Source organism: Belonocnema kinseyi, chromosome 2 (genome assembly GCF_010883055.1).
Source record: "Belonocnema kinseyi isolate 2016_QV_RU_SX_M_011 chromosome 2, B_treatae_v1, whole genome shotgun sequence".
NCBI lineage: Eukaryota > Metazoa > Arthropoda > Insecta > Hymenoptera > Cynipidae > Belonocnema > Belonocnema kinseyi.
This window is the reverse complement of record NC_046658.1, coordinates 96033284-96059245: the sequence shown is the minus strand read 5'-3', so window position 1 is coordinate 96059245 and position 25962 is coordinate 96033284. Positions and strand designations below refer to the sequence as shown.

The 25962-nt window shown below is 27.8% G+C and overlaps 1 protein-coding gene across 1 annotated transcript in view; it reads right to left on the bottom strand.

The window, feature by feature from the left end:
• Positions 1-25962, bottom strand: part of LOC117182906 (neuroglobin-like) — a 97465-nt gene that overhangs the window by 10848 nt on the left and 60655 nt on the right. The window contains exon 2 of the mRNA XM_033376020.1: positions 5972-6203. Coding sequence (XP_033231911.1) covers positions 5972-6203 — 232 coding nt within the window. The remainder of the gene's footprint in view (positions 1-5971; positions 6204-25962) is intronic.

Here is a 25962-nt window from a genome sequence, read left to right as displayed (position 1 = left end):
ACAATTATTGAATCCTTTTTTATATCACTTTTGCCCTCAGGTTATAAATCTATATAACAGGATACGTTATTTCTTAAACTGAATCCCTCTATATAACAAATGGCGATAACATTTTTGTAAATACTTTTCGATACCTTAAATCGACTATGAATTATAGAATTTGTAATCTCTTAAATTTGCACATTTTCTTGTTCTTATGTGCTGTTTTAAAAATATAATTAAACATAAAAGCATTTAAAAATACAGTATTAGTAATTTTAAGTTGCCAAGATTGAGTTCTATGCAAATTTAATACTTTCTAAGCGCCTTATAATGCGTTAAACACAGGAAGTGTTATAACTTTGTTTCAGGTTACGTTTGACAGATCCGATCTTCTTTGAAAGTTATTAGAATCTAAATATTTTCGCTGCCTAATCGGGGATTCAAAAAAAAAGATCAGAAAGGCATTGAAATTTCTAATATCTTTTAATGCTAGCCTTTTTAACAAAGAGGAAATGATAGCGCTAAATCACTTAAAAAGCAAAAGATTTTAATAGTGGATAATAAATTAAATAATCTTGTAGAACTGTCTAATGTCAGTCTTTGAATTATACACAATATAACAGGATGCTTAATAAAAATCCAAGGTGTTTAAACCCAGTGCTTGATAATGTAAAGTTGTTACATTAGGACCACAACTGATGTCTTTTCTCTAAATTTGAACTAGTTCAATTGTTTAGTAATTTAAATTAGTGGCTCAATTCTATCTATGAATCAGTAGTTTTTACTGATAAGTTAGTAATTTTTGCTGATACATTAGTAAAAAAGAACTTTTTCATAGCTGGAATTGAGCCACTGATTGAAATTAGTAAAAATTTTAACTGATTCTAATTTAGAGAATTGGCAAATATAGATGACCATTACCATCCCGTTTGCGAGAAAAAAATTAATCTGATAAATCTTGTACACACTTTTAAAACGTAATTTTAAGACAGAAAAACTAAAGTTAAATTTGGTTGCATGTACAATTTCTCGCTGTTAAAGTTTACATGCTATTTGGCGAAAGTTTATCCTACGATAGAATAAAAACTGTCGCCTGCTACGGCATACTTAGCTGCAAGGTAAAAACGGCAAAGTATGAGTGAATTCGAGCTATAGATCGGGACATCAGATGTAAAACAACACAGAAAAAACAAAAGTTAAAATTTGTTGCAAGTAAGACTTGCCATGGTCACGCTCAAGTGAGTAAATTTTGGTAAAACATGTATTCAACAACAGAAAACACGAAAAAAATATGTTCTTACTAATATATCTCCTCCGAAATAAATTACACTATTGTAGACGAATTAGAACTTATTTAATACCATTTAGTAAAAAGCAACTGACAGATGGGAACTCCCACTACTTTTCAATCTGATGAAGTCAAACGACGATAGATAGCGCTGGCGTCTTAATTCTCGCTACAGCTCGAATACAAATAGAGCGATTATAGGATGAAAGATTATCCAGGCAACGTTAAAAATCTGAAATTATCTGCGATTCATGTAAAGTTTATTTGACAAGGTTAATTTTTTTGATGGTGAATCTCTCACCTGGTATCGATGTAAACTTTATCTTTCGTTTTTTCTGTGAAATCAAATGTTTGAAACTATTCACAGAAAAAACTAAGAATAAAATTTGTTGAAGGAAATTTTTTAGAGTGATAAAGTTTTGTTTATCCAACTTCGCTTCTTTCAAAAAACATGTGTTTGTCATGGAAAAAAAGGAAAGTTTAACCGATATTTATGTAAAGTTTATCCTGCGAAGTTAATTCTTTTTGCAGAGAATCTTTAGTCGGAAATCGATGTAAAGTTTATCTTCTGTTTTTTCAGTGTTTCCACTTTTAAAGAAAATCTTTCGAACAGACATTATTGTCATTCTCAAACAAACTAGAACACTATATAAGCATAAAAGATATCTTGTGAAATAAAGTAAGTAAATCCGACTCAGATTAAGAAACAATTAGTAACATTTGCAAATAAATTAGAAGCTTTTAATGGTACATTCGTGTAACTATACAATTCAAGCTGGAGAAATCTTGAAAAGTGACCCAGAAAACATTTGGGACAGTAATTTAAAACCTAAAAATAAAACTAGAATCCATGGAATAATGGTATGCAAAGGCTTAGAAATATATAATGAGAATGAAATTGTAGAAGCGTTTGCAAGTAACATCGAAAGAGTATCTGTAGAAGATGATTCAAATTAAGAGGTGGGATTTTACAGTGGTTCCGGTAGTAAAGTTTTGATGGGAAATAGATGCAATCTCAGTTACGCAGGTAGGAAATGCGGTAATAAGATAGCTAATAAACACATAGCGGGATGTGATACCATTCCAAGTTAAATTTGTCACGGATTGTTACCCGGTCGTAATTAAACCTCCTAATCATTATAATAATGCAGCTTTTAACAGAGACATATCTATAACTAACCTGGCTAAAGTTACTGAAAGTACTTTTAAAGCGATATGTGTTGGTGATCAAGTGTACGAGATTTACCTAGATTTTTCAAAAGCTTTTGATGAAGTTAACCATGTGCTACTGTTTAAAAAACTGCACAATATTAACTTATCGAAAAATATTTTATGACTTTTAGAGAATTTCTTAAGAAATAGAAAGCACTTCGTACATTATGCGGGTCATTCTACTTCGTATGAAACAAAGTTGGGTGTTTCTCAAGGTCTGGGCAAAATTTTTTACATTATTTATTGTAATATTATAAATAAAGATATATCTCTTAGGCTAATATTGCATGCAGATGAAACACAAATTTATTTAAACATTACTATTATTGAAGATTGTGCATGCTTAGATATTATCTATTTTAGAGTAATTAGTCCAGTAATTTTCAATTACAGAATTAATAATAAAATGGTACGTAGAGGAAATCAAGTGTGGGACTTAGGTGTCAACCTCAATTCATAACTAAGATGTATGCAACACATTGAGAAAATAGGAAGACATGCAAATAAAATGTTAGGATATCTGTCTTAAGTTTTGCAAAAGCTTTAAAAAAATTGAAACAACAACGCTATTATAAAACAGTCTAGTACAAACTATGATAGAATATGTTTCAGTTAAGGTAAATGCACTGGTAATCGTCACTGCATTAGTTATCGTCAGATGGGCCAATATTTTTCGTATAACAAGACTCACTCTCGGCGCGTGTGATAAAATTGTGATTTTAGGTAAGTTTAAATATCCTCTTATCAAATTAGTATTTTTTTCTCTCTTCAATACTTTTTACGTGTCTGACGATAATTAGCGCATTGGCATAATTTGAATTTTAATCGCAAATAAAAATTGACTCCAATCGAATATCATGTTAAGTGATCAAAATTGAGTTTTTCTATATCTGCTTGAATCGATGAAGCCCTTGGTGACGATAAGAATTGTGTTTTAAATAAAATTAAAAGCATTTTTCATTTCCAATTTGGCTTGAGGTGACTATTACTAGTGAATTTACCTTATTTGGGCACCTTAATTCGCATCTGACGTGAAGTAAATTGACAGAATTCAAAATAAATGTTTCAAATAAATAGCCTTTAAGGAGGATAACGCATAAACAGAAAGGGAATGTCATTATTTATAATTGTACTAAAGATTTAATATAATGACTTTAGATGACAAAAGGACTATTTCCTTCCTTAAATCATTGTGAAAAATACAAAATGAATAAATAGACTATCGATATATTTGAAGTTAAATACTTTTTAGGTGTCTTCGTATGAGCAAAGATTTCATGATGTATTTTACATTAACAAGAAAACAAAAAAGGTCAATGACTCTCAGGTGTATGACATGTGCGTTAAGACGAATTTTTCAAGTAAATGTAATCCGGATACTTTTTTTAGATTTAATGCTGTGATTACGAAACTAAGTATTATTGCAATAAAAATATTACTTAACAATGAAAAAAATATTGACGAAAATAAAATCAGATGTATGAGTGAAAGACAAGATGATAGGATTATAAATAAAACGGGGGGATGTTTGAATAAATCTATGAAAATGTCAAGCAATACTAATTATTTTATTTTTGAAACTTCGACTACTTGGTTGAAAGTTGAACTCTTCTGTTGAAAATTAATTTTTTTTTGGTTAAAAATTTACATTTTTAGGTGAAAGCTCAACTATTTGTTTGCAAATTCATTTATTTCGTTAAATTTTTTGTCGTAAAAAACTAATCTTCTTGTTTGAAAATTAATCATTTTTTTTTAAATAGCAAGTATTACATTTTTCGGTAAGAATTCATATTTTTTGTTCGTAAATTTATCATTTTAGTTAAAAGTTCAATATTTTTGCATGGAAATTTGTTTCATTGCCAAGTAATAAATTTTTTCGGGTTTAAAATTGAACTTTTGGTTGAAAATTAATTTTTCAAAGATCTATCATTTTAGTTCAAAATTCTTTTTTCTTTTAAAAATAGAAATATTGTTTTGAAAATTCGTCATTTTTCGTAGAAAATTAGTCGTCTTTGATCTAATTTTTTGAAAATATAGCTACTGGCTTAAAAGTTGAAGAATTTATTTATTTGTTTGAAAAGTTTATATTTTTTAGTAGAAAATTAATCTTTTTAGTTAAAAATTTAACTATTTGTATAAAAATCCATGCATTCTGTTGAAAATTCGTTATTTTTGTAGAAAACTAATTTTCTTTTTTCACCATTCATACTTTTCGTTTAAATATCAACTGTAACATATTTCGATGCAAATTCATCTTCTTTGTTTGGAAATTTGTCAGTTTAGATCAGAATTCAACATTCTTGTATGATAGTTTGTTTCATTGCAAATTGCAAAATCTATCTGATTTTAAAATTTAACTGTTTTTGAAAATAATTTTTTTTAAAATTTTTTTTTAATTTTTTTTTTTTTTTTAATTTTTTTTTTTTAGTTAAAAGTTCCTTTCTTTGGTTGAAAATATAACTACTTCTGTTTAAATTCGTTATCTTCAGTAAAAAATTAATCTTCTAGAATGAGAATTCATCTTTTTAGTTTTAAATATCGACTATTTCATTTTTCGAAAATACAACTACTAGGTTAAAAGTTAAACTCCTCTGTTGAAAATTAATCTTTTTTTCGTCAAAAGTTCATATTTTTTAGTTAAAAAGTCAACTTTTTTGTCGAAATATGGTCTTTTTTGTAGAAAACTAACCTTCCAAGTAAAAAATTAATCTTTTCAGTTGAAATGTCTACTATTATACATTTTTCCGTGAGACCTTATCTTTTTCGGTGAAAGAATCAATCAATATTTTTGTTATAATGCTGTTTTTTGCAGACCAAAAAATCTTTCTGGTTAAAAAATTAAACAGTTTTTTAAAAGATGAATTCTTTGGTTAAAAATGCATTGTTTTTGTTAAAAATTATTCTTTTTTGTAGAAAATCAACCTTCTTAATGAAAAATTCAAATTTTTGATTGAAAATTAAATTACTTGGTTAAAAACTCACGTCTTTGGGATGAAATTGAACTACCTCATTGAAAAAATTCATTTAATTTCTTCAAATTCATCTCTTATGAAAAAAATGTAATGATGAAAGTTCATTGGCTTGATTGAAAAATACTTTTACAAGAGAAAGCTTATTTGTTAAATGTTTTAGCATGAAAAAAACTTATAACGCAATGAATGAAGCATTTTCTTGAAGTAAACATTCACTTTTGGCTAAGTAGTTCGAATTTCTGCTAGACTTATCTCTAAGTTGTTATATCTTCAGATTTTTTGAGTAAAAATTTTACCTAAATAAGATTTATCAATAGTGCTCCACCCCCTTTTAAAAAAGTAAAATCATACTAAACCTTCCCCATAAATTCTCTTACGTAATTTGTGGATGACCTCTTTTAAGAGATTTTAAGAATACTACATTCTCTTAAATTTAATGTTTTCAATTTGAATTTATTGCCATTGTTGATGCTTTACCACTTAGATTAAATTCGTGAAATAAAAAAAGATATCTTACCCAAAAATATTGCCTATTAAAATGAGGAATTTTTCTATGCGTTGCGCCCACTTGATGTAGATAAGATAGAAAAGCGTCCATATCATCCAAACCTTTGATACCCTCGTCTAATGTTGTCATCACTTTTAAAGCATGCTCCGCAAGTTCCTGACTTGTTGATTGTTCATCTTTCGTTTTTAGATGTTTAAAATTTGTAAACATGTTCAGCAGTTCTGCGTTACTTTCGAATAATCTGAAACAAAAGTAGAAACATCCATTTATAATCATAAACTAATCTGAATCCTAAGTAGAAACGTCAATTTATAAATCGACATTTCTAATCACAAATTAATTTGAAACGCAAGTAGAAACGTTCGTTTAGAACCAGACGTTAATCTGAACCACAAGTAGAAACTTCCATTTACAATCAGACAGTGATCCGAAACATAAGTGGAAAAGTCCATTTACGAGCAGACCTTAATCAGAATCACGAGTAGAAACGTCAATCTATAAGCAGACATTACCTGAAGAATAAGTAAAAACTTCTATTTACATTCAGACATTAATCTGAACTGTAAGTAGAAATTTCTGTTTACAATCAGATATTAACCTGAAACATAAGTGGATAGGTCTATTCATAATCACAAATTATTCAGAATCATAATTAGAAGCGCCAGTCTATAGTCAGACATTAATCTGAAGAATAAGTAGAAATTTCTATTTATAATAACGTAACATTTCAGTTAATTAGTTACTCGTACAAAGTTACTCTGACTGTGGCTGAAATCCTTTAAAGGCAATATTACAAACTTTATTTTTTTCCATCTAAAACAGAGAGGTGATGTTTTATTATAAAATGTACACTACGTTGTCGAGTGCACGCGGAGTGTAAAAAAAAGTATTTCACGGACTATGAGCTCATTCGAGCGTTATTTTGTCAAGCGTGTAGGGGGGTGGGAAAAAATTAGAGCGCGAAATGTTGTGCACGAGAGTGACCCGGAGGCCCTCGTGCAGTTTGCAAAGGGGTTTTCATGGCAGAAGGACGATATTTCCTGTGCGCTGATTTAGTGGATAAAGGTGATTTTATGCAAGTCATCATTTTCCTTTATTGTAGGTCAATATGCAGAGGTTGTTGCGAGCAAAATGTCTTTGTGGAAATGAAACCGAAGGGTGGTGTAAGATGCAGGCATGATTGAAAACAATTTTATCGAAAAAAAGAAGGAAAAGAGAGAAGAAATTTACGATTTTCAGGTTTTAGATCAAGGAAATGCGATCCCGAAATAAGATCAAAATGCAAATTTAAATATGAAAAATGAGCTTTCGCAAAAATAGCCTACATTTGTTTAAACGAAAAAGTATTACGTTTTAACGAATACTTGAACCATGAAAATCTAACAAAATTCAGAGCCATAGAGATTTTTAGCCCAACATAGAAAAGTTTTAATTTTTCTCTTACCCTGATATTCAACATTTTTTAAAAATATTCCTGGTTAGTCCTAGGAAGTTGCAAATCTTCCAGAGTCCTTGTTAAAAATAAATTTTTACTGAAAATTTAAATAGAATAGTTAAGTTTAAAAAAACGAATTAAAATAATTGAAAACTTGACTACTTTTCTGAAAATTCGTTTAATCTTTCATTGAAAATTCATTTTTTTAACTAAAAATTTCACCACGGTTTGTGGTTAAAAATTCTCTTTATTAGTTTAGACTTTAACTAATTAGTTAAAATTAATCTTTTTTAGTTAAAAGTTCATGTATTTTGTTGATAAACCATCTTTCTCTGTAGAAAATTAATCATCTTGGTAAAAAAATCAACTTCTTGGTCGAATTTTAAATTTTCTTCTTAAAAATTAATTTTTTTAAAGATTCATTATTGTAGGTTTAAACGCATCTCATCAACTGAAAATACAACTATTTTTAATAAAAGTTAACCCTTTTTAGTTAAAAAGTCTACCATGATATTTTTAATTAATATTTTCTCTTTTTTGTAAATGAATTTAATTATTCGGTTAAAATTTTCAATATTTTGTAAAAAATGTATTGTTTTCTCTTGAGAATTTAACTATTTTGTAGAAAAATTTTGTTTCTCTTCTTTCTTGAATGAAAACCGTTCCTATTGTTGAAAATTCATTTTTTTTGTCGAAAATCCAACTATTTAGTAGAAAATCAACTTTTTAAATGATTATCCATATTTTTACTTAAAAATTGAACTATTTAATGTACAGATCAAATTCGTTGTTAAAAATGAATTTGTTCTTGTTGAAAAATCACCTATTTCTTCTTTATTCATAATTTGTCCCCTAAATGTTTACAGGACTTTCGTCCCTTACATAACCATCTGCAAACTTTATATTATCTTGCCCTTATGATCTACAATATTTACAATATTTATAAATATTTATATCTATTCTTTTGTCTCCTGAGTTTAACATTAATCTAGCGCTATTTCACTGTCGAAAGAGTGAGCGAGCGATGGAAGCGAGAGAGCAAGCCCATCTTAATCTAATTATACTAATACATAATAATAACTACTTACAAATGTTTATGCTTATAATCTAGGCGACTTCCGTTTCCTTTTTCCTTCAATTTCACTACTCTTCTATCTCATTTCCATTTTGCCATTTTTCTACTCTCATTCTTTCTCATTTGCCCCTCTAGCCCCCTCCAACCCCTTCATCCACTCTTTCCCCAATCCATCTTCCCCTAACACTTTTACAACATTCTTTTGCCAACTTTCCTTACCTTCTATTCCTCCCCTACATCCTTCACACATGCTCCCATGTTTCCTCCTCGCATTCACATCTTCTGCACTTTCTGTTCTCTTCCTGTTTCCAATATATACCCTTCCTTACCTCGCTTCCTAATCTAAATATTGCTATTCTGGTTCATCTTCTCTCACGCCATTCCTTCTCTTAATACTTTGGCACACCTTCCTTTTTTATCATCTTATACCATTCATTATATTTTGATTCCTCAATCATTTCCCATTTTTCGCTGTCCCTTGCCTCTAAATCTTCATAGCTTACTCAATTGCCCTCTTCTATATCTGTTTCACTAAAAAACTCCCTCCTTTTTCCTTCCCATCTTGTAAGTTCTACCGTTCTCACTCTTCTTTCTTCTACCTCCTTCAAACACTTTTTCGCTAACTCTAGTATTTAATTTATTCTTTTGCGCTTCTTTTCTCACCATATATTTCGGTGTCTTCTAGTCTACCCCTAGCGTCCATCTTATATACCTTTCTCGTAAACTCCCAATCTCTTTCCTATCCTTCCACCACCATATCTCCGCTCCATGACCTAATACCAGCCATACCAGCGTACCAAATACCACATTCTCCTTCTCCAATCTTTATTGAACCTACTTTTCCCTATTCCCCATACTTGCTTCATTATTCCTGCTGCTATTTTTTAATACTTTCTCTTACATGAGCTTGACGATCTCCATTCGGTTTGCAGGTATATCCCAAATATTAAAATTTCTTTACTTTTTCTAACTTTACTCTCTTCCATCTTTCAGTCCATTCTTTCTTTCTTCCCCCTCCTTTTCTAAACCTTATCATCTTTGTCTTTTCTACATTCAAATTCAACTTTTTCCCATCTAAGTATTTCTCGAATCGAGTAATTAGGCCCTTTATCCCCTCTTTATCCTCTACCATCAGCACTACATATATCGTCTGCGTATGCTAGCGTTTATATTTTTTCCTCTGCCATCCTAACTCCTCCCCATTCCTTTCTCTTCATTCCTTCTTCGAGGACTGAAATCAATATATTAAATAAAAGTGGGCTCAGAGGACAACCTTGTCTGACCCCTCTCACTAACCAGAAATAATAACCTACGTGTTTTCCTACCTTTACCCTGCCTTTTCCCTTCCTTTTGTCCCTCTGAAAATTTTCGATACTATTTTTATTAAGCCCATTCGTATACCCTTTTTCACCATAATTTTTTTCTATCCCAACTCTGTCCAAGGAGTCCAACGCCATATTCAAGTCTACAAATACTGCTATCATTGCCCTTTTCTCCATTCTAATCCGTTCGTCACCTTTCTTGGTACAAAATTAATCTGTTCAACTTGACAATTTATCTCTCGTTGAAAATCTAAGTATTTTTGAATGAAAGTAAATTCATTTTGGTTGACAAGTCTACTATTATATTTTTATTTGATAATATTAATCTTTTCTGTTACATTTTATTTTTTGGATAAAAAATTAATTATTTTGTGGAAAATTCATTCTTTTGCTTGATTATTCAACTATTTTCTGCAAAATTCGCCTTTCTGACTTGAAAATTTAACAAATTGTTAAACATGTTTTTCTTTTTTGACTAAGGAAGCTTTGGTTCAAAATTTAACTTTTTAAATGAAAAAGTTCATTCTTTTTGGTTAAAAAATATACTATTCTATTTGTAATTGATAATTCATCTGTTTGATTAGAAATTGGATTAATTGATTTTAAATTTAATTACTTGGTTTCAAAATTAAACATTTCTGATGATAATTCCACAAATCTTTTTGGAAAATTCAGCAGTTCAAATCAAAATTGGTTGTTTTAATTTGAAAATTAAGCTATTCGGTTCCAAATTAACTTTGTTGTTAAATATTCAACTGTTTTGTAAAAAATTCATCATTTGGCTTGAAAATTCAATAATTCGATTGATTTTTTTCTTTCCATCAGAGAATATTTTTTGGTTTGTTTAGTTTGCAAATAATCTGTTTTAATTGAGCATTCAACTACTTTTTCCAAAATGTAGACGTTTTTGTTTCAAAATTCAACCACTTTTTTACGGTTAAACTTCTTTGTAAAAGTTCATTTCATAAGTTAACAAATAAACTACTTTGTTAGAAATTCGTAATTTTGGTTGATGTATATTTTTCTAATTAAAAATTGCACTATTTGGTTGAAGATTCATGTCTTATTTCAAAACTTCATTTTTTCTTAAAAATTTCATCTCTTCGGTTAAAAATTGAACCATATTTTGTAAAGATTTGCCTTTAAATAGCTGAAAATTTATATTTTGTAATTGATAATTTAACTAACCCAGTTAAAGGCTCACCAATTTAGTTGAAAATTTATTCCTTTTGGTAGAAATTTCATTTCTTTGGTTAAAACCGCAACTAACTATTTTGCTTTAGAAGTTCAATTTTTTGGTTGAAAAGTATGTTATTCATTATTTTATTTATTATTTATTTGTTATTTATTATTTTATTATAGTATTATTTGGTCTGAAGAATCTGTTTCAGTTAAACATTCGTCTTTGTAGTTCGAAAATTCATCTCTTTTTCTAGTAGTGCTACTTTTGATCCATAATGCAAGTTTTGGCTTGATTTATAATTTGTATTAGTTGAAAGTTTGACAATTTTGTTAATTTTTTTATTGAAGATTCAACATTAGAGTCTGAATTTCATCTCCTTGGTTAAAGATGTTATCCGTTTTTGTTTAAAAATTAATTCTTTTTGATTGAAAATTCTACTTTTATATTTTTTATTCAGAACTCATCTCTTTGTGTTTAAAATTTAATTATTTCGTTGGAAATTTGAATGTTTCGTTATGATTATTGTTGTTATTGGAAATTTAAGTGTTTTTTTTCAAAAAACTTCATTTTCGATTAAAAATTAAATAATTTTTAAAAATTAAATAATGTGGTTAATTTTTTTTCTCTTGTCTGTAATAATTACGTATACAAATTTGTTGTTTGAAGACAATTTCTAGCTAAAAATTAATGTTTTTAATACAAATTTTAATGATTCTCTTTTTGGTTAATATTTTTTCAGAAAATTCAACTATTTGGCTAAAAATTGATATTTTTAAGTTGAATATTTAACCATGTGTTTACAATTTTAGTAACAATTCAGTAACAATTTAAATGCAATAGAAATTTGTTTCAACCTTTGCACATTGATACCTCTTGATATTATCATTTAATAACAAAATAATATATTTTATTATCTTTTCGGATTTTTAGAAAAAAAAAGAAAGAAAGATGTTTTTTATACTGTGTTACGGTGATCTTTGATTTTTATTTTCTTCGAACAGAATAATTTGTTTATATTTTTGCAAAAAAATTAAAAATTGTTTTCTTAATTTCGATATTCTCGAATTTGGCTAACTTTTGTATTTTTGCTGAATATTCACGTATTCAGAAATTTAATATCTCGGAAGCATCACGATATTTTATCTTTAAATTGAAAATTAAATTTTTCATTGAAATCTGTAGTCAAGCCAGGTCTAATTTTAGATTAGTGTAACTTTGAGATTGTCCACTGACATCCTGTTCCTTGAACCTCGATAAGTTCTTTTAGATAATTTTTTTATCTTAATTGATTATTTATTGTTAAATAATTTAAATAGTGATTTCGATTTTACAGAATGTTTTTTTCGCACTTTTTAAAAAGTCCTATTTGGTGGCTTATCTAGTTCCAATTGCCACCCTTTAGATAAGAATGAAGTTGTGTAAAAATTAATTTTGGATCCGCAAAAGTGAATTATTTTTATCTACAGTTAGATATCAGAATAATAATGATTATTCAACGGTTTTATATTCCTAGGTTCACTGCCTCCTTTTCACTTTTGAATTACTTTTTTGTAAGAAAAAACAAACAAGAAAAAATAATTTACTAAAAGGAAATTAAATTTTTCGAGCGTGGCCGTGAAGCATTTAGTATTTGTCAGCCCTATGAAAAATAGCAAACCACATAAACCTACACGATGACTGGATTTAGTAGAAGAAGTAAATTGGGGATAGCAATATTTCATATTATAGATCTCGTTGCAATTTCATTCAAAACGTGCAGGAGCTTTCGAATGCTTTTTACGTAGCGTCACGTGCTAGAAAGTTATGTAGTGTATATGGAAACGAAAAGAGTCCTTTAAGTAATTTCCGGCCTTTCACTCTCGAGGGATGCTGTGTTATGGGGTATAGGGATGTGGGTTAGAATGTCGAGAAGAATGCAAAAGAAAAGGAGAGAAAAAATATCAAAAAGTGAGAGGGAGGGAGAAGGATTTTCTTTTACCATAGATTCGTTTTCTGCTGCAGTAATCCCCTTCAACGAGAAGAATCTAATATTATTCGAACGTGAGATTTCTAAGATTCTTCAGATATTGGATATCACAGGAGTAATAACCTCTAATATATTTATTATTTTTATACCTCTAAACACGTTTCATGAAAGAGCGAAAGGAAATGAAAGTAAATGGATATTAAATTTACAAATTGGTTATATACTTCCGGATTGCGTTTTCATTTAATTCTAAATGCTTTTTTTAATGCTGATTGAAACATACACAAATTAGTATAACTGCCTATAATAGTAGATTTGTACAATATTTCTAGAACTCCGATAAAATTCAACAATTTTTATGTTTAGCTAAATTAAGAGTTCAATTATTTATGTACTAATAATATGTATTTCTAATTTAAAATCAACACTAGAGTGATTCAAAGAAATTATTTTTTATTTTGATATTTTACATTAGCTTAAGTTGCAACTTTTTAGTCCAATAGATTAAAAAACAAAACAAAATTAAAATTCAAAAATGATTTAGAGATTCCTTATTTGAGATTTCTATTTTTTATTGATTTGTTATTGTGTTTATTTGATCAATGTGTTGAAAATGCATGTCTTAAATTTTCATATATATTGAATTATTCCTCTTTACTTTACCAGCATTATAAAACGATTTAGCGAATGTTTTTCAACTCATTTTTAATTAAAATAATAATTTTTGCCTATGCGTTTAACATTTTTTACACAATAAGTCGCTCTTTTAATTTAATCATTGTATTTTGTAAATGGAAATACTTATGTAAATTTTTATAGAAAGATGTAAAACAAGTAAGATAAAACTGTTAGTTTCCTCACAAAAAAGTTAAAATATTGTCATCAAATGATGTTATAAATCATATCCAACTTTAATTTTTTCCATTTATAAGAGATACTATGTTAAAAATGTTAGAAGATAGTCTTCAAATATAATGGTCTAGGAAACACTCAACAATTTTGTTATAACTTCATCCTTTTCGGTTGAAAATCAAACGCTTTTCTCAAAATTCTTCTTTTTTTGATAAAATTGATTTATTTTGTTTGAAAATTAACTTTTTGTTCGATATTCATATTTTTATTTTAAAATTCGAACTGATTTTTCATTGTCTAGAAATTCATCTGTTTTGTAGAAATTTCATCATCGTTTTAAAAAAATCCAACTTTTTGATTGAAAATTTATCTTCTTTGGTTAAGGAATTAACTATTGTGCTGAAAATTCGTCTTGTTTGTTTTAATTCAACTGTTGTTTATTTGACATAAAAATATATTTAAGTATAAATATCTGCGATTACATTCTTTGCTGAAAATCATATTTCAGTTAAAGAATCATCTCTTTAATTAACATTTTTTTTGGTTAAAAATAATATTGTCAATTGAAAATTTCAATTTGCAAATTGAAGATTCATAATTTTTATTGAAAAATTGTTTCTTTGGCCGACAGTTGAAATATTTTGTTGAAAATTGATTTTTTAGTTGTAGGTTCATCTTTTTGGTATAAAATTAATCCTTTTGGTTTCGAATTTTCAGTTTATTGGTAAGAAAATGCAACTCTTCAGTTGAAAATTATTATTTTTATTAAAAATTTACATTTTCGGATTGAAAATTCTACAGGAAATTGTTCTTTTTTAAAGAAAATTCATCTATTTCGTTAAAAATTCATGTATTTTTTTATAATTCCTCCTTTTTTGGTAGAAAATTAATCTTGTAAGTTGTCTTTTTTGCTGTAAAATTAATATGTTTTGATAAAAAAGACTTTTTTACTGAAAAGTAAACAATTACATTTTTTGTTGGAAATTGATATTTGTTGGTTAAAAATTGTATGTTAAATTATTTTGAGAAAATTAAAGTCTTTGGTAGAAAATTTATCCACATCACTGAACATTTTTTTAAATTTAACTGCATTGAAAAAGATTCGTCTTGTCTTAAAAATCTCACTATTTTGTTGAAAATTCAAATATTTTGTGAACAATTTTTCTCTTTTGCTACAAGTTCAACAGTTTCGTTGTAAATGTAACTTTTTGGTTAAAAATGTTTTTATTTTTGTTAAAAAATGCAATTTATTGGTTGAAGATTCGTTTTACTAGATTAAAAATGAATTTTTCGTTTGAAAATTCCTTTGTTTTTATTTATTTAAAAGACAACTGTTTTTTGAAAGATTGGACTTTTTGGTTAAAAATTTATCTTTGTAGGTAGAAGATTTAAGTATTTGGTTGAAGATTTAAGTATTTTTCAGAAAATTTAGTTATTTTGTCAAAGATTTGTCAAAGTTTAAAATGCTACTATCTTGCACTATCTATACTAGAAAAGTAATATTTCTTTATTGAAATAAATAAACTTTTTTATTTGAATCTGAAATAATTTTATTCAATTTGTAAAAGATTTTATGTTTCAAATGTTACAAAATTAAAATGCTGTTGCTTTCAATAATAATGGAAAGGGAAAATAAAAAATTGTTTATGAAAAAATCCAAGAAATTCTAAGGAATTTTGAAAATGAAGTTTTGAGATTACCCTGATTTGAGTATGTGGACTTAGCGACAGTTTTGAAAGACCAGTTTTCTTTGCAAATTTGATGACTATTTGCGCAGTGATTCAGTACCCATCCAGTATATAATTAAACCTCGCAAAAGTAAATATTAATAAAACCAGACGCCTCTACTCGAACATGGACAGATTCATATTTTTCAATTTCAAGAGTCCGTATTATTTTCAAACATCAAACAAATTTTAAGCATACAGAAAAACCGAACTTTTTTATTTAAAAAAATCTTCCTGATTTTATTGGTACATTTTTTTTAAGTAAAATCGTTTAGGGGTAACCTCTTTACAGTGGATAATACTTGATTAAGAGTACAAATAAAATATTATTTTTAAAAACTTTTATTTATTAACACTAATAGTATCTCAACGATTTATCAAATTATAATATTTTAAAAATAAATGTATATTTTCAATTGATGATTATCCACTGTAGGTTGAAGTATCAACTATAGGGAGGTTTTCCTCATTTAAAAAACATTCTTTGCTCGATAAATTTTCTTTTATGACTCTATCAAACATATCGAAATAAAATTTTTCGTTAGTAGCTTTAGAGTTCCCATGGGAAACAATATGACGAGAAATTTTTAATGTTATTTATGGTGGTAACCGCCCATAGAGATTTATAGCTCCACATTACTGCAGCGTAGGAATAGCGTCAATCATAAAAAAAGTAAAAAATGACTTCGCCGGCAGGCATCATATCGTTTCTGCTCTTCCATGAATCCTCGGCATCTAGTTTAGTTAGGAATACACTCAACACAAATTGCACGGAAGTCGATTTCCCTTCTCGTTTAAGAATTCAATTTCATCTTTCGTAAAAAAAATGGTTATCTACAATCTTTATGGGTGAAAATAAAAAAAAAAATCGGTGAAAACTTGTCCCGAGATAATCACACTTTCATTTGAAATAATATCTTGTTTCAAATGCGATGATTTTTAGCACATGAGGTTCACTACAATATTTTATATTTACATTTTAATTTACATCTTTACCTTTTGTTTAGATAGAATAACCTCAAAATAAAATGTTATGTGAAAAACGAGAAAATTCCAGTAAATTCATTTTACTGTTAACTTTTATAGAAACAGTGCATTTATATTTAAAAAAGGAAAATTTTCAACAAAATGGATCATTTTCTAATCAAAAATTTGAATTTTCGAACAAGAAGATTCAGTTTTCTATCACAAAGATGAATTTTCAACTAAAGGCATAAATTTATAACGAAATAGTTAAATTTTAAACTAAGATGATCAATTTTCTAACGAAAAAGACGAATTTTTAACAAATTACATAAATTTTCAAATTAAAAGTTTGAACCATGGATTTGTAAACCAAAAAAGATCAGTTTTTAACCAAAAATGGAAAAGATGATTTTTTAATGAAAATCAATGTTTAATAAAAATAAATAATTTTCTATGAAACAGTTTGATTTTGTACCAAATAGTTAAATTTTAAATGAACTTTTTCAATTTTTAAGAAAAATTACTTTTTAATAACATTAAAAAAAATAATTTTTAACTAAAATTGTAAGTATAAAACAAAAAAAGAACTTTTAAGCAAGTAGTTCCACTTTTAACCAAGGAGTTGAATTTTGAATAAAAAATAGAGTAGCTAAATTTTTATACAGGAGGATTAACTTTCAATTTGAAAAACTATTTTTCTATTTAACAAATTAATTTTGTATCTAATGGCTAATTTTTATATCCAAGTTGAATTTTCATCCAAAATTGTAAGTATAAAATAAAGAAAGAACAGTTATAAAAAGGAACTTCGCGCTCGAATATTTATTCTTTGGATTTGGAATGCTTGAATAAAACTTTATCAAAAATATCTCTATATATTCTGAATTGTCTATTTAATTAAGTAAAGTCAAAGATTAAGTTTCTCAAAGCTTTGTAGGCTTTGAGGTACACATTCTTATCGTGACACTCGTGATGTGCGCTCGATCTCCTACAGACATTTGTGAACAGGTTTTGTTGAATCTTTTTTTCTCGTAACTTTCGTCGTTTTCGACGAAATTTGAATTTTCGATTTTACAAGAAAATCCAAAAATTTGTTATGATAATCTTGTAGGGCTTTCAAAAAGAAATGTTTTTCTTGTCTTGACTTTTTTTCATATCGTGCGTTTTTTGGCTTAAAATTTTGATTTTCGGTTGATTAAAAAAATTCTGAAAACGCTATAACTCTGAGAATTTTCCTTTTATCGAAAAAATTTATTAGAATAAATTGTTTGATCTTTTCAATACTATAAATATCCGTATATAGAATTTTCAAATTCAGAAAAAAGTGATCTCAAAGATTTTCAAAATGCGCTCACTTTTTTAATTTGTATCAAAAATGGCTGGTTATCGAACTCGTACTTTCTTTTAGGACCTAAAAGTGTGATAAAGATGGACTTATTCAGTTCATTTTTTCGAGAGTTATCGTGTTAACGGACGGACGGACAGCCAGACAGACGCCGTCGTAAAAACCTTATTTTCGGTTTCAGGGAGTCTCGAAACGTAAAGATCCGTTAAAAAACTGTGATGTCAAATTTCGGACAATTCTAATACTTTCTCAATCAGAATTTAATTTTTAATTTAATTTAATTTTTAATCGAAGCTGTTTAATTTTTAACAGGACGATTAATTTTCTACCTGAAAAGGTAAAGTCTCAACAAAATACATACATTTTTAACTAAATATTTAAGTTCAAAATCATAAGGATTGATTTTCTACCAGAAAAGAAGAATTTTCCACAAAATACATCTATTTTCCGCCAAATAGTAAAATTTTCAAGCGAATAGAGTTGTCAACGAAATAATTTAAAAACTGTTGGTCCATATTATATTTTATTAATTTTTAATTTATATTTTTTAAATTCTAACATTAAATAAACATTAAAATACTTCTAAACCCGAAGAAAGTTGAGGTAGAATATTTTTCCAGCATCTATTTTTTTTTAAATTGCAAATTGTTTTAGAAACTCTGTGAGGTACAAAGTGATGAGAAATTGAAAGAAGAAACTCTTTGCACTTTCCAAAGAAAACTTTTCGAGATCTTTTTCAAATAGATTTGGCATATCATTTGACGCGCCCTCATGTAAGAGAACTTAAAATTCTGTGTATTATCTTTGAAAACATAATAGACATTTTCTAAATAAAATAAAAAATGAAAACAATAAAATAAAGTATTATCAGTTTATTTTTAGATTTTTATAAATATAATTTTTATAAGCTTCTTAAAAAAACTAAAAAAATAAGAGATTTTTGAATATTTGCATATGTGTCAAAAAAGAATCTAGAAGATTTAAAAAAAATATTATTCTATGGGATATTAAAAAATATTAGAAAATATTCGAGTCTTTCTTAAAGATGTTTAGAACTAGATCTAAGCAAACCAAGAAATATCTGATAAATTTTCGGAAATATTTCCAAGTTTTCGAAAAAATTTTCCATTTAAAACGTCTTAAATTCCTAAAAATATTTTTAACTCGCTTGAATGTTTCTTAGTGTTTTAAAAAATCATTCAAAATATAAAAAAATTTCCCCATGAATTTTGGGAACATTTTTTTGTTTATTTTTATTTTTTTTCATTGTAATTTAAAATTCTTTTCGAATCTCTTCAATTCTTCAAAAATTTTTTGACTTTTTTCTATTTACTTTTTTATTTTTTAATCTTACCAAATTTAAATATTTTGCTTAAAAATCTTCTACACTCTATTTTTGAAAATTTTAGGAAATCCTTTGAATATATTTAAAAACCTTTTTTTACTTTTCTCTCAAATTTCATTCTTTAAAATAAAAAAATAATTCAAAATTTTAACGCGAAATGTTTGAAATGTTTTAAAATGTTTTTCAATAATCTCTTGTAATTAATTTATCGAAATAAAAAATTATTTTAATTTTTCCTAGGAACCTAAACAATTTTTTTAACGTTTTTTTTTACTTACAAAATTCTAAAGAAAATTTATAAGCTTTAATTGTTTTTAAATCTTTTCAAAACTTTAAATGTCGCTTAAACTTACACAAATTATGTAAAATTATATAATACATCAAAATTGAAAAATTTTGTTGTGAAATCTTTTACACTCTTCTCATAACTTTCAGGAAATAATGAAAATAGTCTTGTGATGGTTTTCAATTTTATCTTAGAATTCATTACAAAACAATTATTTAAAATATTCACATGAATTTTAAAAACACTTTTTTCATTCTCGTGACACCCTCCAAAATTCATTTTACCTAACATTTTTTTAAATCCTGATAAATTAAAAAAATGTTTCCAAGTCTTCTATATTACTTTTGCATACATTTAAAAATCTTTGAATTTTAAAATTATTCTTTTAAAATAAAATCTAAAATATTTAAAATTTCCCCAGAAATCTTTAAAAAAATGTATCTTCTCAAATATTTTATAATTTTTAAAAAGTTTATATTTTTTCTAATTCTTCAAAACGAGTGTTTGCCTATAATTGAAAGTTTTAAATTAAAACAATTTGAACTTTATAAAAATAGAAAAATTTCCCTCTTCCTATTCAAAAAAAAAAAATTAAAACCAAAATTTCCTCTCTTCCAACTCAATAAAAGTGTAAAGAAAATTCCAACTGCTTATTCAGAATAGAAAAAATTTTCCCTTAACCCCAATAAAAATATTAAACAGTAAAAAATGGTCCCTTTCAATAAAGAAAACCAAGTTTTATCTCATTCATATCCATCAAAAGTTTAACAATAAAACATTATCCTTTTTCTAATTCATAAAATACATATGGAAAAGAAAAACGTCTTCCTTTACAATTAGATAAGAATCATTAAAGTACATAAGGTGCCCCTCTATCAACTTAACAAACATTTAAAACAAAAATCTCCTGGTTGCTAACTCAATCGAAAAGTTTAAAATTCCCTCTTCTTATTCAAAAAAAGAAAAAAAATTCGAAACCCAAAATTTCCTGCCTTTTAACTTAATGAAATAAAAATAAAATTCCTCTTCCAATTCCGAAAAAAGACAATCTTATTTTTTCAAAATCAATAAAAAATCAATAAAAAAAATTAAACTAAATAAATAAATAAAATAACTAAAATCAATAAAAAGAATGAGTAGGAATTTTTTTTCAAAGAATCATTTTAATTTCAATTTGAAAATATTATTTTCCACCCTTAACTTGAACGATATTGTGGGTTTTCGGCCTCCATGGTTTGAACGGTTGTCTACTGTCGGTAAGATAAGATTTTGCTGATGATATAACAGATTCATTTAAAATAATGACTTGTACCATTAAAACCTAGCGAAAAATTAGCTTTATTTTCTTGAATTAAGAGTTCTTATTCTGATCCCTCTAATAGCTTAATTGGAAAAGAACCTGACCGGAAATCAGAAGTTTTGTGGTTCGATTCCCAATGAAGAGAAGTAGGAGTAGGATCTTTTATTCAAGAAATAATTTTAATTTTAATTTTAAAAATGTTCTCTGCCAATTCACAAAAAACTTAAAGAAAATTTTATCCCTCTCAAGGCCATAAAAATGTTGAAAATTAGCCTTCTTTCAATTTATAAAAATATATTGAAACCCAAAAATTTCCTCCTTTACAACGCAATGCAAATCTTTAAAATATATAAAAAGTTGCTTTGTCATTCCAGCAAAAACTCGGAACTAAAACTTCCTCGTTTCAAACTCAATAAAAATGTTAAAAATGCACACTTTGCCCGAATTTATTGAATAAAAATGTAAGAAACCAAAAAGTTTCTTTTTTAATTAGGAACGAAATTGAGCACCAACATTTCTTTCCTCATTATCAGAATTAGAATTATGAAATTTAAACTTTTTTCATTAATACATACTTACAAGTTGAATTATTTCAATTTTAAATCGTTTCATAATAATAATCGTTTCGTTGTTACTCGAATAGAAAACTTATATAATTTCACTTGGAAATTAAATTTTTTAAAGTGGAACAATTAATATTGCATCCTTCAAAGTTTAAATTTAGCACTCTGGAATTTAAAAGATTCAAGGCTACTTCAAACAATTCGATTTAAAGTTGTTTGAAGTTAAATATTTAAATTATAATTGCCCAATTAAAATAAATATTCAAATATTGCTAAATGTTACAAAAATGTCCGTTTTTAATCAGCAAATTTACTATAAAATGGGTTTAAAGTCAAATATTTTGGATAAAATAAAAATTGATTTACTCACTCTGGTTTAAGCATGTGATAACAATTGTTTAATAAAATAAATAAAATATTCCATCTTGCAAAGTAATGTTTTTAAGGGAAGTATTTAAATGTAGCGTAAAACGGAGTAATTTTGGACATGTGGGGTAAATCGGGTTACCCCTAAATTACCTAAATTGATATGATAAATTACTCAAAGCTGTTCTCATAATCTGAAATCAGTTCAAGTCTTAACTGATCTTACATTCTTATTAAAACAAGTCACCTCAAGTAATTCAAAATATTAAGTTACTAATGCCCGAACTTACTCCAAATTTCTGAAATGACCTCATTTGACGTTATTTATGAATTTTAAAAAGTAATGAATCTGCTATCGTAAATTAAATTTCCTGCAAACGAATTTTATTTTATATTTAGACGTCGAAACCGAGAAGAAATAATTTAAAAAGAAATAAAACCATGGTCTCAATTATTTCGAAAAATGGATTTTTCTTTCAAAAAGTTGTAAAGTTCCCTGTTAAAAAATAATTCCGCTGTCATTTCCAGGTTTTCCCGGTCGTGGGGCCACTCTGAAGATAAAATAGAGGTTTATGTGGAAGAAGAGATAAGATATCGAATAAGACAAGTTAAAGTAATAAAAGCAATAAAAATGATGAATAGTGATGATGATATCAGATAATGATTATTTTAGTTGCCTTGAGTTGATGGGGTGAAAACAGAATGCTTCTTGTAGCTTGCGTGCGTCCACTAAGCTTGAAACACCCCTGAGGGGATTATTCCCTTTGACCATAGGAATGGACTTCTAACCAATCTAGTCATGAATTTTGACCCTAATGAAGCATTCGACCTTCTTCGTTATCCCGGATTTAGTCGACACGCGATATCATATTCACGACGAGCTACGTCACGCATCTGATAAGCATCTGCAACTCCTACCCCCTATCTGCATTTTATCATTTCCGACTTTCTTCTAATTTCCTACAAGTTTTGCGTACAATTATACATTATTAATTTTCCTGATAAATAAAATGGATCGAGGGAAAATAAATTCTTGAAAAGGCGGTTTAGTAGGGTTGGATTACTCAGGATGAATCTGCAGTACATTGGATTACTCGGATTCCTCTAGATTGTAAAGATTACAAGTGCAGTACTCGAATTCTTCGTACTATTTGAATTAATTTAGATTAAAAGTTGATTACTGGGAATTAAAATTAGATTACTGGGAATTAAAAGTGGATTACTTGGAATTACAAGTGGATTTCCGGGAGTTGTACTGAATTAACTGCGATAATGAGCAGAATTCCTAAAAGTGAAATCAAGAATCCAACGAACAAATTTGGACAATCAGCATAAAATTTTTCCATTGAAATCTGAAAAAAATCCCCCCCTCCCTTCTTTTTTCTTAACTGCCATTATAATAGTTTACTCAAATTACTCGGATTATCAGAATGACTTGAATTGCTTCAGTCTACAAGTGGGTTACCTGGGATTACAAGTGGATTTTTTGGAGTTATAAGTTCATTACCCTCGATTAAAAGTGGATTAGTAGGATTATGTTTATTAACTGAATTGAACTGAATGTACTGTTATAATTGGGATTATACTGGATTACTTGGATTAAACACATTATTTAGCTCACTTTATTTACCGCGAATTAAAATTATATTTTCTAATAATAAAAGTGGATTGTTTGGAATTGTGAGTACAGTGCTTGGGATTATACGTGGATTATTAGATGATTTGGATTATTCCAGATGAAAAGTCGATTACTTGAGAATATAAGTGTATTAACTTGGAATATACTGGATTATTTAGATTAATTGTATTATTTTCATTATCTAGTTTACTTAGATTATCGCGGATTAGGAATTGATTAACTGGGACTTAGAGTGGATATTTTGTTTATTTTCTAGAATTGCAAGTCGATTACATAATGTAACAAGTGGATTACTTGGGATTATGATGGATTAACTGGGATTATACTAGATTACATGGATTACTATGATTATTAGGATTACTTGGACTACTCTGGTTTAAAATTGAGTTATCTTCGTTTACAAGTAGATTGTTTGAAATTAGAAGTTGATTACCCTGGATTAAAAGTGGATTAATAGGATTATATTTCATACTTGAAATTACAAGAGGATTGCTGTATATTCAACAGTATTAACTAAGATCATACTAGATTATTTGAATCAAACGAATTATTCAGCTTACTTGGATTGCCCGCGGATTACAAGTCGATTGTTTAGAATTGTTAGTTGATTACCTGGAATTAAAAGGGAATTATCGGGTTTATCTGAAATACTCTAAATTCAAAGTCTTTTAGTTAGGATTAAAAGTGCATTAACTAAGATTATACTGGATTATTTGGAATATTTGTATTATCTAGATAACTTGGATTACAACGGATCACGAGTTAATTACCTGTTATTTAGATTGATAGCTTTTATAGTGTCTTAAATTATAAGTGGATTACCAGGGATTACAAGTGGATTGCCGGGGTTACTGGGTTACTTGGATTATACGAAATTATTCAGCTTACTTGAATTGCTGCGGATTAATGTGTATGGCTTGGGATCAAAAATTGATTTCTTGGCATTACAAGTGGACAACTTGGGATAATAAGTGAGTTATTAGGATTATTTGGATCATTCCAGATTAAAAGTAGATTACTGGGGATAACAAGTGAATCTACTAGGATTTCACTGGATTATTTGGATTAGTCGGATTATCTAGATTACTTGATTGACTCCAAATAATAAGTTCATTATCTAGAATTAAAAATGGATTGCTTAGGATTATTTACTGGATTATCCCGAATGACAAATGGATCACTAGGATTATGTTCATTATCTGGAATTACAAGGGGATGACTTGGGTTTACAAATCTGTTACTTCAAGGGAATTACCTGGAATTCTCCTGGGTTAACTTTAATTTTATGGAATCACATAGATAATGCGGATTGTCAAGAATATTTTGAATTATTCCAGTTGACAATCGGGTAACCTGGCATTAATAGTGAATGTCTTCGTCATATAAGTAGATTACTTTGAATTCCAAGACGATTACCTGCAGTCGTACTGAACTGACTGAGATTATACTGGATTACTTGGATTACTTAGATTATCCGCATCACTTGAAATATGTGAGTTTACAATTGGGTTACCCGGAATCACAAGGGGATTCCTTGGAATCATATGTGAATTGCCTGGGATTAAAAGTAGATTAAAAGAATTATATTTAATTTCTGGAATTACAAGTGGATTACTAGGGACACAAGCGGATTGCTGCGGCTTTTTTTATAAACTGGGATTATACTGGGTCACATGGATTTCTTTGATTATCGGACTATTTGGATTAAGGCGATCTGAATGTGGGTTACCTGCTAACACAAGTGGATTACTTGGAATTATAAATTGATTACCTGGGATTAAAAGTGGATTAGCAGGATAATGCCTATTACCTGGAATTCCAAGAGGATTGCCTGATATTGTACAGTATTAGCTGAGATTATATTAAATTACTTGGAACAATAAGTGGAGTATATGGGATTATAAATAGGTTATTTGAATTTTTCCAGATTAAAAGTGATTCATTGGAATTACAAGTGGATCAGCTGGAATAATACTGGATTATTTTGACTATTAGAATTATTTGGATTAAGGAGGATTACGAGATGATTAATGGGGACTAAAAGTGCATAGCTTAGAATTATAAGTAGGGTGCCAGGGATCAGAAGTGGAATAATTAGGATTACAAGTGAATTTCCTGGGTTCGTATTAGATTAACTGAGATTATACTCGATTACTTAGATTACTCGCATTAACCAGTTTAAATGAATCACTCCGATTAATAGGGGGGCCGTTCATTTTTCGGAACGGTAAAAATTAAGAAAGGTAAAATTTCAGAATAGGTTATAATACATAATGGTAAAACTTAGGAATAGCAAAAAGTAGGAAAGAGCAATAAGTAGGAAATCCAAAACTCTGAAAGGTATTTCTTCGGAAACCAAAGAAGCGGAATGGGTGAAAATTAAGAAGCGTTAAAATTAGGAGGGTGAAAAATTAGGAATATGTAAATATACAGAGAGGAAAAATTCGGGAAGTAGAAAAATTTGGAATTATTACTAAATATACCTATTAGCAGGTGTATAATTGTTTATTTATGGTAGCAAACAAATACTTATCGCAGTGAATTTAAATATGATATAATAAATTTATGTTGTACGTTGAAAATTGTTTTTAAATGATATAATGATAGAAAATAATTATTTTTTCGTGAAA